Below are 15,017 nucleotides of genomic sequence, written 5' to 3' on the forward strand. Positions count from 1 at the left end.
ACTTATTAGCTGAAGACTCAACAGGGCCACTTTGCAGGTCTCCAGTGAGCTTTCTCTCTGCAGCTCTCTGCTCACCAGCCCTGACCCTGGTAAACTCCAGCTGCCTTGGGCTCCTCAGAATTCCATGTCCATCCCCTCATCTCACAGAGGCTGCCAGGCTGTGTTTGGGTTCCCTCTCCCTATGCTGCAACCTGGAAATGTCTCCAGGAAGCAACTGGGACGTGCACAGGGCTCATCACATTTGTCTATGAGCACCGTCCTTATCACCTGACGGCCAATGTTTTGGAAACTGTTGTTACATACATCTTAGCAGGTGTGTTAGTTGTTTTGGTGGGAGTGTAAATCTAGTTGCTGCCATTCTGTATTGGTTGGAGGTGGAAGTTCACCGTTGTAATTGCAACTTCCTCCATTACACTGAAGTAGGCACTATCATTGAACACATCAAGTGATGGCCTCGTGCACTGCAATGTAACACCAATGCAACTAGTATTGTATATATTTGCCCTGTAGTCATTTGTCTCTGCTCATACCCCACCACCAGACACCAGTGATTGTTCCAATAAGAGTGGAGATGAGGAGAGTGAGATGGGTACAGAGGGAAGATGACCACCTTCCAAGTGTCTGCTGGAATCTCTCTGGAGCCTGGCAGGCTGTCAGCACTCAATTGCTTGTTGAATAATTGAATGAATGTACGCAGGCTCACGTGCATGCTTGCATGAATAAATGAACCAATGCCTATGACTGGGTGGGTTTCTAAACTGGTCCACTAGTTCTCCAGACCAGACACCTTGCTTCCTTCAGACCTCGCTTCTTTCAGACCCTCATACCCTTCCTTCCTTCCAGGACACAACTCTCATTAGCGGAGACTGCTCCAGAGCCTTCCTGCTGGGAGGGAATGTCTGAGTTCTAGGACGCATGCTGCCTCCCACAAGCACTGTTCCTTACCTTGTTTCAAACAGTTCCCTCACTCTTCAGTTCCTTCCTCACTGCATTATTGTTTTTAGCCTGATGCTGAGCGAATGTCCCTTATTTTTTTTTCATATTTTTAGAAGTGGATTAGTCCTTTAATTTCTTCACCATAACCCTGGCTACTCCTAGCTTTCAGGAATGTGAATGCCACTTTTAATTGGATTGTAGATTTTTAGAGTATCAGAACTCTGCCCTATCTGTTCTATTTGCAAAAAGCATCCAATATTTTCCCTAATGATGACCTGTGCTCTGTTTTCATCTAGCCTCAGGGATCTTACTGACTAGCAAAAGGTAATTTGATGGAGCGATTTCATTTTTGAAGTTAGTAAACACAACTGAATACTTTCATATGTCGTTGCTAAAATGTGTTCAGAGAAAAATGGTAACAAATAAACAATCCAACAATCCAATGGTTTTGAAATGTTTCCAGTGTAAGAGTTTTTATTCTGGTTTCGTGCTCAGTTAGAGTTACCTACAACAGACTACAGACAAAAATAATTAGGAAAGGCTCAATGAAAATGTCAGGAAACAATACAGCAGGGGATGTTCGGTCTTGCAGATCTCAGACAAGTTACCGGGTCTGAATTTCAGTCCCAACACTGGGTGACAAAATCTCTAATTTAGACGTGATAATTAATTTAAAACAAGATTGCCGGCTTGGATCCTGACTACGCTGACTTGTAAACAATTTGAAAGTCCTGTGACAGCCACCTTACAGGTTAAAACGTCTGGGGGTGGGGCGTCTACCAGAAGATGGAATACAATTTTGTGAGTACCGGCGCAAGACAGGATAAAGAACGGTCAGAAAAAGTCAGAACCAGCGTGGTCAAGCGGGCAGGGGAGGCAGCAGGGACAGAGGGGAGAGGAGTTTACCACAGACGGGGCAGGCGCGCGCGGCGCGGAGGGCGGCCTTACCTCAGCGGAGGGGCCGGCTCCAGCGTCAGGGCTGAGGGCTGAGCAGCCTGGAAGAGCGCTGGTCTCTTAAACGCCGCTGCCACCAGACGGCCTCAAGGTGTCTCCGGGGCGCTCCTCAGCCCTTGGCTGCTGTGGGTGGCTCGGAGGGTTCCGGGCAGGGCTGCTCCAGGTGCAGGCGCGGCCATGATGGCGCGGCTGTGGAGGCCTCGCCGCCCGGCCGCGGGGAGGCGGAGCTGGGCTGTCTGGGGAAGCGGAGGTCGCCATTACTTAAGGATGTAGGTAGGGTCTTTGCTGCACTGGAGCCTAAACAGGCCCAGAAGCTGGAGGATGGTGTTAGGTGCGCCATTCTTGAAAGGGGTTTCAGGGTGTTCCCCCCCATCACCCAAACCTCGGGCTCGGGGTGTGTCCCAGGGCGGGACCCGTGGGAGCTGGTGCCGTGGGAGGAGCCGTCCGAGTCCGAGGGCGCCGCCTGCTGGAGAGGAGGCTGCTTGGCGGGCCTCTTTTTCCCCCTGGGCTTCTCGGGTCTTGGCTCTCCGGAATCCTGCGTGTCCGCTTCTTTTAGTGGCCAGAAAAGGAAAGCAGAGTTCCTCGTCTCCACGTCCTCTCTAGAGACAGAGAGAGATCGGGGTTACCCTGTCTTGGTGGCTGCGGGATCTACAGAGATGTCCAAGCCATCCCCATGGCTGCTTCTCAGCTCCTCTGGGAAGGAGTCTCTGGAGCACTGTGCACCCAATGCTTTAGGCTGGGCTTAGTGCCGCTCAGTTCATTTCCACGAGCCTTTGGTGTCTGGGAGCCTCCCACCGCATGGAGAACTTGAATATACGGACCCGTCCTGACCAAGCCAGTGAAGGAACAACTCCCAGCCCAGAAGCCCCTGGAAACGCCTCAGCATAGACCTGTGTCCGCCCCAGGGAGATGAGCTTGGCCCCATCACAGCCCAGTTCATCCCTGAACTGAAGCTTGTACATCAGAGATATTCTTTCACACCCTGAGTTTCTCTAATGACTCCAAGGTGTACTATCGGAAACATTTCCCCAAATGTCCAAAATGGTATGATTTGTAATGACACTGAACTTCGGAATGACTATGAAGTCACTGAGCTAGATTACTATTAGAAAATGCGCTGACAAAGCTTCTTTACCCAGAAGTGCTGTCCTTCAAAGGTAGCGCCTTGGCAACACCATGACCTCATTCCAGCCATGCCTCCGTGGCTCACGGTTTTGGGAGCTCACCTTTTTTCAGGGCCTTCAGGGTAAGTTAAGGACACCCGCCGCCTAGTGTTAAACCTTATTTTGTTCCCGTAATCAGTATCAGCTATCTTGATCACCCTGCCTTCAATCTAAATAATTTTTTGTTTTGTTTTTACTCCGCATAACTTCTATTACTGCTTTGGATCCTTCTGGAAATTGTCAGGGAAAAAACAAAACAATAAAGTGGAAAGAGAGCTTTTGTTATTTCCAAATAGAAAACGCCATCATTCAAATCCCTTGTGAAAGAATCAAGATTCATCACACATGATAATTTTCAAAGACTGGCTCAAAGACTCAGGAGAGAATTCCCAAGAGAGATGAAAACATTGGCCTGGGCGATAGCAGTGACATTGAGAAAAGCCTTTCTGGGAGGCCACAGACAAAAATCATCTTTAAATCTGAGGCCAGCGCTTGTGTGGATGTATAGGTTCTGTGATAGCAGGTTCTGAGAGACTTCTAGGAATCATGTTTCAAGGTTGCATTTACCGCCCCTGTTCTGTGAAGTCTAAAATCTTATCCATCACATTACCCTCAGCTATCCCTCAAATTGCTACCGCTCTCCAGAGCAGAATAAGTTGATACATTCTGTTTCTTTTTCCACATTTTTTCTCTATTTGCCATGAATTACTATCCATGATTACAGTTCAGTCCCTAAGCTATGATCTCTCAGAAAGAGGAGCGACAAGAAGGGGATGTGAGAAGTGGAGAGATTTTCAGGCACTAAAGGCATGGAAAGAACAAGGTAGGGAGACGCCTACCCACTCGCCTGGAGGACTCTGGGAAGAAGAACAAGAGAGACCCAGGAGCAGCATGTGGACAGCCCTCACCTAGGGCACTGGTCACTCAACTCACCAGCCACCTGAATAATGGAATTCTAGTGAGGCACAAATGAAACAAGAGGTGTCACTGTCATGGAAAGGTGCAAATGACATATTGTTAAGTGGAAAACATGTCACACAACAGAATGCATATTACATCTTCATTTTTGTTATGAAAATTGTGACTCCGTAAGGATGACCGGAGCCCTTGTATTAAACTGTTCACGGTCACCCTTGGAAAATGAATTCCAGTAGAGCTGTCACTTTCTTGACATTAAAAAAAGTTTGCAATTGTCATACATGATAAAGAGAAAAAAATACAGCCTTTTGATATAAGCTGATATGAGCTTATGGTGAAATAAGAATCACCACAGTGGGGAAGACACTGTAGAAGGACCTATAACAAGGTAAAAATGGTGGTTACTTTCGAAATGTGGCACTATGGGTGGTTTTTGTATTATTTCTGCTTGTTTTTAATTTAGAAATGTTACTAACTCTGCATTACTTTTGGAATAAGAATAAAGCAGCACAAGTCATCACGATTAGTACAAAAAGCAGGCAGGAGTTTTGATAAAAGTCTTAAAGCAAATACCGCTTGGCTTCTGTATTTCACACTCCAGGACGGCTGTGGTCAGCCAAGCTCAAGATCTTTCACAAGGAAGTGTCTCCTTATGGGAGGGGTGGGAGCAGGAGGCAGGGTGGGTGTGAATCTGATGTGAAGGCCTCAACCCCACCCCCGTGCTCACACACCTCCCTCTCCTACCTGACCCCACTCAGTGGAAGGGGGAGGGCCGCCAGGGTCCTGAACTCCAGCCAGCGGCGTTCTCCACCAGCACTCCTAGAAAAGACCCACTGAGTGGCTTTCTTTTCCCCAATCTCATGCCCAAACAGAGTTCAATTAAGTGCTCTATTAATTATGTTAGGCTACAGATCTGGTTGAATAACATGATCAACCTACAATAAATATGTGCGCCTGTTCAGAGCAGGGCAGCCAGGCGCTGTGCTGGTTCCACTTCTGGGAAGAAAGTGCGGAGTGTCCACTCCATGCCCTCCTGGGGTCAGAACCCACCCCCTTCGCTGGATGAAGCATTGGCAGCTTGTCAGTAATCCTGCTGGATCCCTGAGGTCTCGTCTGTATTCTGCCCTCAGTGTCTCTCTCTCAGCAAGGCTGTCTTAGAACATAAAGAACAAGAGGACCCATGGAGCAGGCACCAGCAGATGTTTGATGAAGACCGATGGGGAGCTTTCGACCGCTGAAGGGGCGGAGAATGAAGAGCTGGATAAGCAAAGGCTGTTGCTATCTGAATTGCTACCGCTGGCCCTGAAGGCTGGCAAATCTCTGTGTCTCCTTGTGTCCCCTTGTCCTATGTCCTAGGGCACCACCACATGCCTCCTGAATGTAAGCAGTGGCATGTGTCCTTCTGAATTACATAGGACACTCACAGACAGGGTTTGTTGCTGAACTGCACGTTTTTCAGCGCTTTGTTCCAGCGTAAGAAATGGGGCTTCTACTCCAACCGGAGGGGACGGAGGGAGCTAATGACATACAGAGGCCTAATGATTTCAAATGCACAGACGCCTCTTAGGAGAAAATCGTCAGGAGTGACCAGGCGAGATTAAGGGCAGTGATTCATCTAATGTAATGTCAGAGGCAGTGCTGAATCTTGACGTTTCAATCAATGACTTAATTTCACTGACGTCAGGAGACAATGTGAGTCCACAACACTGCACGGGGTCAAGGGAGGAGCGTTAAACACTGCGGACTGTATTGTTTCCAATGGGACATATTCCCAAATCCAATGGCTTCATGGAAAGTTACTCAACCACTCAAAAGAGAGATAATGAGAGGCTAATACTTTGTGTAACAGGAACTGGGGGGAACAGGGGTTGACCAGAGATCCAGACAAACCCCACCTGGCCCTGGGAGGGTCTCTCCTCCTGCCAACTCATACACAGCCACGTCCCCAAGACCACACAATGACCCTCAAGCAGCAAGAGAAGAACACGCCTCACCTCCAGGGCCCCAGAACCCAACAGCTTCCTCCAGATGCCTGACGGTTTCACTGGAGCACAGAGGAAATGCTGAGTCCTATTTTGCTTTCCTGGTATCACATTTGGAATGTTATTATTATTTTTTAAAAAATAAATCATACTCTCTCTAAAGAGACTTTTTTTTTTTTTTTTTTTGATATAGTCTTGCTCTGTCGCCCAGGCTGGAGTGCAGTGGTGTGGTCTCGGTTCACCGCAAGCTCCAGCTCCTGGATTCAAGTGATTCTCCTCTCAGCCTCCTGAGTAGTTGGGATTAAGGGTGCCCACCACCATGCCTGGCTAATTTTTGTATTTTTAGTAGAGGCGGGGTTTCACCATGTTGGCCAGGCTGGTCTCGAACTCCTGATCTCAAATGATCTGCCCACCTTGGCCTCCCAAAGTGCTGGGGTTACAGGCATGAGCCACCGCGCCCAGACAAGAGTCTTCTTAAGGAGGAGTCTTGAAGGTAATTTGCCCAAGCCACGCTCTGTTAACGGTGAGGGGAGGAAGGATTCCAGCTCATCTGGGAGAGAGTTCTAGCTAGTTACGTGGCACCAGCTGTGTGCGTTCAGTTCAGGCAGCCTGAAACCCCAGCCTGTGGGTGGTTGAGTAACGCCTGCTACAGGCACCTCTTCTCCACTGGAGAACACCAGCAGCTGGAGCATCAGACCCACCAGGTACCTCCCCCTGCCCCGGCCAGAGGCCACAGCCGTCTGATGGGAACGGACGACAGGGGAGGCAGCCAGGGAAGGGCTTGGTCTGTGAGTCCCCTGCCCTGGCAAGGCGAGAGGATGCCAGATGGAGGAAAATCCCCCTGTTCTGCCTGCTTCTTGTAGTTATTGAGAAGGACCACATGGGAGAAACTACACGTGTGTTCTCAAATGAAGGAAGTTATAGACAGGATAAGGACTATTCTCCCTCAGAAAAGACATCTCTGATGCCATGGAATGTAGCAGAAAGCTCAGGGAAGCTCTGGAAGGGAAGGGAAGGGAAGGGAAGGGAGGGGAAGGGAAAGGAAGGGAAGGGAAGGGCAGGGCAGTCATTTCGCTCCGTCGGACACATTGTCTTGAAAGACACGCCTCTCAGCTGTGTGTCAGAGAATGCTGTCGTCATGCTGCAAGGGAAAGAGACAATCAGTCTGCACCCGCCTTGCTGGTTTCACATGGCAAATATGGCAGTACCAGCATCCGCTCCTTGAGGAATGAGTAGTCTGGAATTTAGCAATATTGATAACATATTTTATAAGCCAACCTTGTTTTTTAGAAAAAGTCTTTAAGAATCATTTAGGTGTCAAATTTTAAGTTGAAAATGAAAATGTGCATCAGCTTTTGCCGTGTTCAATAGTTTTGAGCCCTTCAGCCTCCAAATGCCTTTCTTTCTGCCTTTCACTGTGCACTGTCCTCACTCAGAAGCCAGAAGAGAGACCTGCAGGAAAGGCCCCCGGAAGGAAGGAAAGGAGGATGTGGGGAAGATGGAGGCTGTTTGGGCCCAGGTATCCCTTGTCTTACCCTGCAAGCAGATAGTTACAGTAAATTCGGTATTTAAAAATTAAATTTAGTCAAATAATGTTCTGTTGGAGATGTAACCTACAGTACATGTCTTTAACAGCCTGTGAAGAAAGCATCAGGATTTTTTTAGATGGCCTCATTTGGAACGTAAAAAGTAAAGTAGAGGTTCCTCTCCAAAGACTTTCCTCCCCATCTAATTAGGAATAAATAGTAACTTCTCTTAGAAGCAAAATGTATTCAAAGACCTGTGCTAACATTCTTAAACATCTGCTGGCTGTAATAAAGATATCCACGTACTTTATGTTCTTAGCTCCCACAATGTAGCCTAAATACTTGCCCTGGCATATATATATCTATATCTATAGATATATATACTGGTCCAAGTCAGCATTAGGTCATAGCCTGTTCCTCTTCCTTATCTGAAGGTGTTTTTACCTTTCTCAGCATTCCACAAATTACTTCCTCCTTCCTTTGTTCTCCTCTGCCTTTGCCTCTTTTAAAAAGTTCAGGCCGGGTGCGGTGGCTCACGCCTGTAATCCCAGCACTTTGGGAGGCCAAGACAGGCGGATCACGAGGTCAGGAGATCGAGACCATCCTGGCTAACACCGTGAAACCCCATCTCTACTAAAAATACAAAAAAAACATTAGCCGGGCGTGGTGGCGGTGCCTGTAGTCCCAGCTACTCGGGGGGCTGAGGCAGGAGAATGGCGTGAACCCCGGGGGGCGGAGCTTGCAGTGAGCCCAGATGGCACCACTGTACTCCAGCCTGGGCGACTGAGCAAGACTCTGTCTCAAAAAAAAAAAAAAAGTTCTAAGTTGTTAGCCAATCGGGACAAATACAGAATGTGAGGCCCCGTTCCAGCCAATGGAAACCGGACATAGCAGTAGGGTGGATGCATCAGGTTATAAATGACCCTGCTCCTTTGTTCAGTGTACTCTCATGGCAAAACTGCTGGCGAGTGTACCCTTTCTGCAGAAAGTAAAAATGGCCTTGCTGAAGAAATTAAATTATGTTCAAGTGCTATTTCTTTACAGCACCAGGGAACAAGCATTTCTAACAAGAATAATGGTGTGAACGCTCCCTAAGGAACACATTTGTAAAGTAAGTGAGAAAGAGCTCCTGAGGAAAGGACCTACCAGAAGGAAATCCCAGCACAGATACAAAATCAGACCTACACCTTTATGTTTGTACTCGCTTCTGCTAGCCCTGATGATAGAAACAGAGACAGGTTAAGCTCTGAACTTAGTAGGTTGAATGTGAACTCTGCTTATGAGAATTAAACTAGTCTCTTGCTCCCACAGAGGCACCAAAACAAAAAAGAGTGGAAATTGCAATGGGGGATGAGGGAGTCAATGAAGACTTCCGCCGTGTGAAGCCCAGAAGCAAAAGTAGATAATTCACAGTGAAGAGCTTTAAGTAAGGCCTGGGGAAGATAGAAAACAAAGGCTTTTCTCGACATACAAAGATTTGCATTTTCATTCTAAAATAATGGTTGATAACATTGAGTTTGGTGAAAATGGGTAATACTTAGATACATCAGCTCATATTCCTTCACAAGGAGCTATGATTTGGACATCATAGGAACGAGAAGCAAGACCCACAGGGACCATTGTTGGGGTAGAAGTTTGAGATGAACAGAAAATGTCCTGCTATTTTAAATGAAGTATCAACCCATCTAGACAAAGAATGGAGAATTGCAGCACATGTTTTCGATAATCATAGCTAAGGAAAGGCTCTCTGTGGAGCCGCACACCCCCTGAGGAGCACTGCTGGGCATCTGCTAGCATGTGTCTGTATATACTGATTTGTTCTTCAGATAGTTTTGGGGGCATTCTGTGAGCTGGTCTCTGGCAACAGGGATTCAGAGGCAGATAGAGCCTGTCCCCTACCTTCGAGGACTTGTGCCTGCAGAGTCCAGTGCAAAGGAAATTTTCTTTAATGGAAGCCTCTACAGACTGCAGTGGGACCACCTCACTCCCTGGGGGTGCTGGGGTGCTGGGACATCGCATGGTGGTGCTGATGTTTGAGCTCAGTCTTGGAGTTCCTCAGGTGGCCAAGGGCAAGGAATAGCTTTCCAGGGAGAATACTTATTCTGGTGAAGTCACAGAGACCTGAGAAAGCATGGTGTGGGCAAAACCTACATGTAGCTTAATGTGGTTAGTATGTAGAAGGCATTGGCGGGTTAGCTGGGAGTGGCTAGGGAAAAATGAGGTAAGGTAGGCAGGTCTGGGCCAGACCAACAAGAAGCTAAGCTGAGATAAGAAGGGGTGATGGGGATGGGGCTCTGAAGGATTTTTAAGTGGGGGAAGGGACACAGGCAGATTTGCATGTGAGGAAGATGATTCTGCTCAGCCCTTATGGTGAGTGACTGGGACTGTGGCAGGAAAAGGCCGGAGGACATGAGGACTCCTGGCCAGTTAGGATCCCTGTAACCTGGAGACCGAGGGGGTGTGGTAGGTGAGGGACAAGCAGCAGCCAAAGATGACCACCAGATTTCTGCCTGGACAGCTCCGTGACTTGTGGGTGAAAGGGTGAACTGAGATGGGGAAGCCCGAGATGGAGCAGGTTTGTGGGGAACTGTGATTTCAGTTTCAGATGTGCTGAATTTTTGAGATTCTGTACACTCAGGTGGAAATATCCAGTGGGTGGTTGGAAATGTGCTAACACCTGCCAGACAATGACCATCCCCAAATCTTCACACCACCGTAATCCTGCAGACGAGCTCACGGTCAACGAGCAACCACAAAACTAATGAGGGCAGGGCTGGGATAGAAACCCAGTCTTGGGTCCAATGCGCTTCCCCCTCTAGTTGCCCGCCATGGCTGCACCTTGCAACCAGCTAGGGGCTTTCAGAAAACCCACCTCCAGGCCCACTCTCAGAGTCTGACTGTGACGCACAAGCACAGGAGAGCAGGCTGGGTTGGAGAAGGAGACATGGGGTCCTTAGCGCAAAGGGAGTCATGAAGGCAGTGGGTGGCAGTGAAGTCAGAAAACCCAGCGAGGTGGAGCAGCAACAAGCCTCAAGAGGAGGGGCTGGGGCAGAAGGAGGGGCTGGTGGTGTCCAAAGCGACTGCAGGAGCAGACTCAGTCAGTGAGGGCGGAGCTCACTGGTTCAGGCTCATGAGAGGTCCCGTGTGGCCTCTGTGGAAGGAGTTTCTTGGAGGGTAAGGGTGGATGCCAATACCCAAGGCTCAGGAGTGAAGAGGAGGCAGGAGAGTGGGGACATTGAGTCTATCCGATGGTGCATGGAGACTGGCAGTGAAGGGCAGGGAGCGTGCTGGATCATACTGCGGAACCAAGGGAGTGGTAGTTATTCAGGAGTGTGTGTGTTTGTGGGTGCTGCGTGTGTGTGAACAGGAGGTCTACCTGTGTACTTGCTGAGGTGAAGGGCTCAGTGAAGAGGAGCTGAGAGGTGAGAAGAATCCAGGGATACCTGATGGATCCAGGACCCGAGGTAGTGGAGGATGGGCCTCTGGAGCCCAGTGGACAGATCGGCCTGGGGTGAAAGGAAGGACACTGATTCTTTGACATCAGGGGCAAAGGCAGAGACTTCCATAAGCCCAGAGGTGGGAGATCAGATGTGGAGGGAGAGGATGTCTGATGGTTCTATGACGAAGTAGAAGGTAAGGCCATCGGGAGAATGAAGGTTAGCACCCAAAGACAGCCTGCAAGCTCTAAGAGAAACTGGAAGATGTTTCCTGGGTCCTTTTCCCCAACACTAGCTCAACATCCATCTTCATCTCTTTTTGTATGGCCTTGACTCCAAGGTCATGGCTCCATGACCCCAATTCTGATGCCCCTCATTGGCCCCATGGACTTGAGTTTGTGTTTGCTCTGCAGGCCTCCCCCTTTCCTTTTGCCTTGGCTACCTTTAGTCTACCTTTACAGCTCTTAGCAATCCCGCTGCCTCAGCTGAAAATGTGTTGACTCCACTGCAGCCCCTGGAAGCCACGCCCCCCAACACCCTGACCTGGCTACAGGCAAGCCAGGGTCAGCCCCTTGCTCCCACCTCCCAGCAAGGGGAGAGGCAGGTAGGTGACTGGACCCAAATGCAACTTAATTAGAAGGCCTTGAATCTTTACAAATAAAAGGGGAACCATTCTTTCATATTCATGACATATTCATGAATGCTTTTCTGAAGGGTCAAATCATGTTGAATTTGAGATGAGAAGCAGATGGATGAATACACAGTGGGTGAAAGGTGTGACGTTGAAGGGATAATAATCACAGAGCTACATTTTAAGTAGGATATTCTCCATCTCTGCTTTTCTTCCCTAGTATTTAGAGGTCATGGATCTCTTCTCAAAAACAGATTAAAGGTGCAAGGACATAAATTAATATTCAAGAGATAAAAGTTGAGTACACTTACACTTCTGTATCCTCAGGAACTGGAGGTGACTTTATATGAGAGCAAGAGACCGCATACTTATTTTGGCTGATCTTAATAAGTGCACTCCGAGGGCAAAATTCCTGTAATAGCACCAACAGAGTTCACTCAGTTTAAATCAGAAATGTCCACCATTCAGATATAATTTTATTCTAGCTCAACCCATTATAATAGCTTCTAGTCATTATCCTATTCAGGGTGATACTTAAAGGAGCAGTTTAAATTCAGAGCCTCACTTGATAATTATTTGCTGAATAAAAGTCAGAGTCCTCTCTGTCATTTCTCCATATTCTGGATCAATTGCCAAGTGTACCCACGTAAGACACACACACGCGCGCACACACACGTGCACGCACATACACCTTCATATAACCACCTTCCTTTCTCTCTTTATTTCAGCCTTTGGCCACCACGTTTGCTGACTAACCCACCTTCAGCCTCTTCGGGTCTCCCCAAGTCCCTATCAGAACTGTCTCCAGTATCCTTCCCCACCCCCCGACGCTGCCCCCACCACCCTCCACCCCTGGCCATGCCACTCTAGCCTCCAGGGCCCCACATCCTGTAGGTAAATTCCAAGGTCCTTTCCTGGGCTCTGCGGCTTCCCCTCAGGGATCCTAGGTCAACTGCCTCATTTGTCCCCATACCCTAGGGCATGCCTGGGGACATCTCTTAAAACATCCCTCCCTTTCACAGTTGATATGCCAAGAGTTGTCCCACACGCCAGGGAGAGGAAGGCTCTGCCCTTCCAGATGCTTCTCTACTGCTATCCAGACAGCTTCAGGAAACTCCATTTTCTCCAAGGGTTTTTTTCTGGAGTGATTAGCAGACACCTCCTTCTCTGTTTGCCCTGTTGGGTTGGATACAGGGCTCCAGTGGCCGCTGGCTCTGACGGCCTTTCTCCTTTGCCCTTAACCCTAAACTTCATTTCCCACGCCCCTCTCCCTGATGGAACTACCTCATGCCACAGTCAAGGATGTACTGGATATTTTCATTCTGTATTCTAGGCAGCTGGGCACGGTAGTTTAGAGGGTAGGCCATGGAGCCAGATTGTCTGCATTCAAATGCCTGCTCACCACACCAGGTGTGTGCTTTAACTTCTGGCTTCAATTCCTTTTCTGGAAATCAAGATAATAACAGTCTCTACCTCATGGTGTTCTGAGGATCCAAGGGTCCGCTCTGTGTAAAGCGCTTGGATTGGAACGTATGGCGCATAGTAAGGTCCTAAGAAAGAGCCACTGCTACCTGGCGTTTTGCTCACCAATCTAGTTCACTTGTGGGTCTGTTTTCCCGGCATGTTAAGTCATCCATCAAAACGATGTCATTTTCCATTAGGAATGTCATTCATTCAAGTAATTTAAAAAACAATTGTGAGAACCTTCTCTTCATCAGGGGCTGTGCTGGGAGGGACAAAGGTGAACAGACGTGGTCTCTGCCTTTAAGGGTTGAGAGGTTGGTGAGGAAGCCAGTATGGCAAGAGCAGTGTAGTGGACAGGAGGGCCTGAGGGCCCTGCAGGAAGTCATGATCAGGCAGAGTCTTTAGGGTGACGGCAGTTTACGGGAAAGGATATGGGGGAGGGCAGTCCAGGAAGAGGCAAGAGCCTGGGACTCGGAAAAGCCCACCGCATTCAGGAAGCAGTGAGCCTTCCATGTGGCTGGAGGTCAAGCTCACGGAGCAGGCTGGGGCCACACAGGGGTCCGGGGGGATTCTCCCTGAGCGTGACACGAAGCATGTGTGTGGGTTGGGCAAACGACATCATCAGTTTTGTAAACTGATACAGAATTCTTCTAAAACTTTTAGAGAAATATATAATTAAGGAAGGATTTCTTAAACAAACATAGACAGGGCAGAAGGAGAAGAGGGATACATTTGACCATATTAAAATTTAATGCTTCTCTGTCAACAAAAATTCCAAAGTTAAAAGACAAGCAACAGACTGGGGAAAACTGTCGGCTGCATATATTACCAAGAATTACTACCCGGAAGACACAAAGACCACCCCTAGTCAATAAAAAAGACAAATGCCCTGACAGACAATACAGACCCTTAACAATTATCCGTCCAATGAGCAAATCAGTCTAGAGGTGATACAGTTAATGGAGTCATTGCCACTCGCTGGCCCTGGGCAGTGCAGGAGGAAGGGATCTGAGTGATGCTACCAACCTCTGCAGCCACATCATCACTGCTGGTACCTAACACATGCCTGCCAGACACACAGACCTTCTACATCTTTTACATGTCTTTTCCTCAAGCCTCACAATCACCCCGTAGGGTACACATAGACAGATATAGATATCGATATGTAAAGAATTCATTTTATATGTGACCAAACTGAGTATAGGGGGTGAAGCCACCTGCCCAATACAGAGCAGAGTGAACGTTCAAATAATTCAAACACAGGTTTTTTTGTTTTGTTTTGTTTTTTAACTGTAAAGCCTGTGTTCTTTTCACTCTCCTCCACTTTGTCCCCGTCTGCCCTTCTTAGTCTCCCAACTTCTGCCAACTCTGGAGGTGGTTCCTAGGTAAGTAGGAGGTGGGGAACCAGGTAGTGGCACCCCAGTACAGGGGACACAGAGGAGAAGGAGGCACTTGGGGAAAGGGAGTGCACTGGCTTGCGGAGTGCGAGACGCCTGTGCTCACCCGGAGGGAGTGCTCCAGGACGACCCAGCTAGAAGCACAGGGCTGGAGCTCAGGGCAGCAGCGGGGCTGGCACTTCTGGCACAGAGGAGGTGTCCGGAGATGGAGGCTCACTCCGAAAGACACAGGGAGGAGGCAGAAGAGGATAGCGCTGGGAGGAGCCCAGGAGGTGCCCAAGTCTGCAGGGCCAGCAGGGGACCTCAAAGCAGGGCAGGAGGAGGAGGAGGAGGAGGAAAAGTAGGATGAGGACGAGGAGGAAAAGGAGGATGAGGACGAGGAAGATGGAGAGCCAGAGAGAGTGGCACTCCAAGACCCTAGAGTGAGCCTGCCTCTCCGTCAAATGCAAAGCACGGTTCAGCCGTGGAAGCCAAAGGACTGCACAGCACAGGCAGCAGAGGCCACGGCCACCTCAGTGAGGGCAGGGTCTGTGTGGCACAGTGGGCAGGAGCCAAAACACAGGGAGTGGAGAGCAGGGCAGCAGATGCAGCCAGGGAAACCATTCCTCA

General features: G+C 48.8%; 1 protein-coding gene across 1 annotated transcript in view; it reads right to left on the minus strand.

Annotated features, from left to right (window-relative positions):
* Positions 1 to 1,382: 1,382 nt before the first annotated feature.
* Positions 1,383 to 15,017, minus strand: part of VWA3B (von Willebrand factor A domain containing 3B) — a 250,566-nt gene continuing 236,931 nt past the window's right edge. The window contains exons 25-26 of the mRNA XM_011969675.1: positions 11,859 to 11,959; positions 1,383 to 2,489 (exon numbers count right to left, since the gene is read on the minus strand). Coding sequence (XP_011825065.1) covers positions 2,000 to 2,489; positions 11,859 to 11,959 — 591 coding nt within the window. The 3' untranslated portion in view covers positions 1,383 to 1,999. The remainder of the gene's footprint in view (positions 2,490 to 11,858; positions 11,960 to 15,017) is intronic.

Source organism: Mandrillus leucophaeus, unplaced genomic scaffold (genome assembly GCF_000951045.1).
Source record: "Mandrillus leucophaeus isolate KB7577 unplaced genomic scaffold, Mleu.le_1.0 Scaffold9, whole genome shotgun sequence".
Taxonomy (NCBI): domain Eukaryota; kingdom Metazoa; phylum Chordata; class Mammalia; order Primates; family Cercopithecidae; genus Mandrillus; species Mandrillus leucophaeus.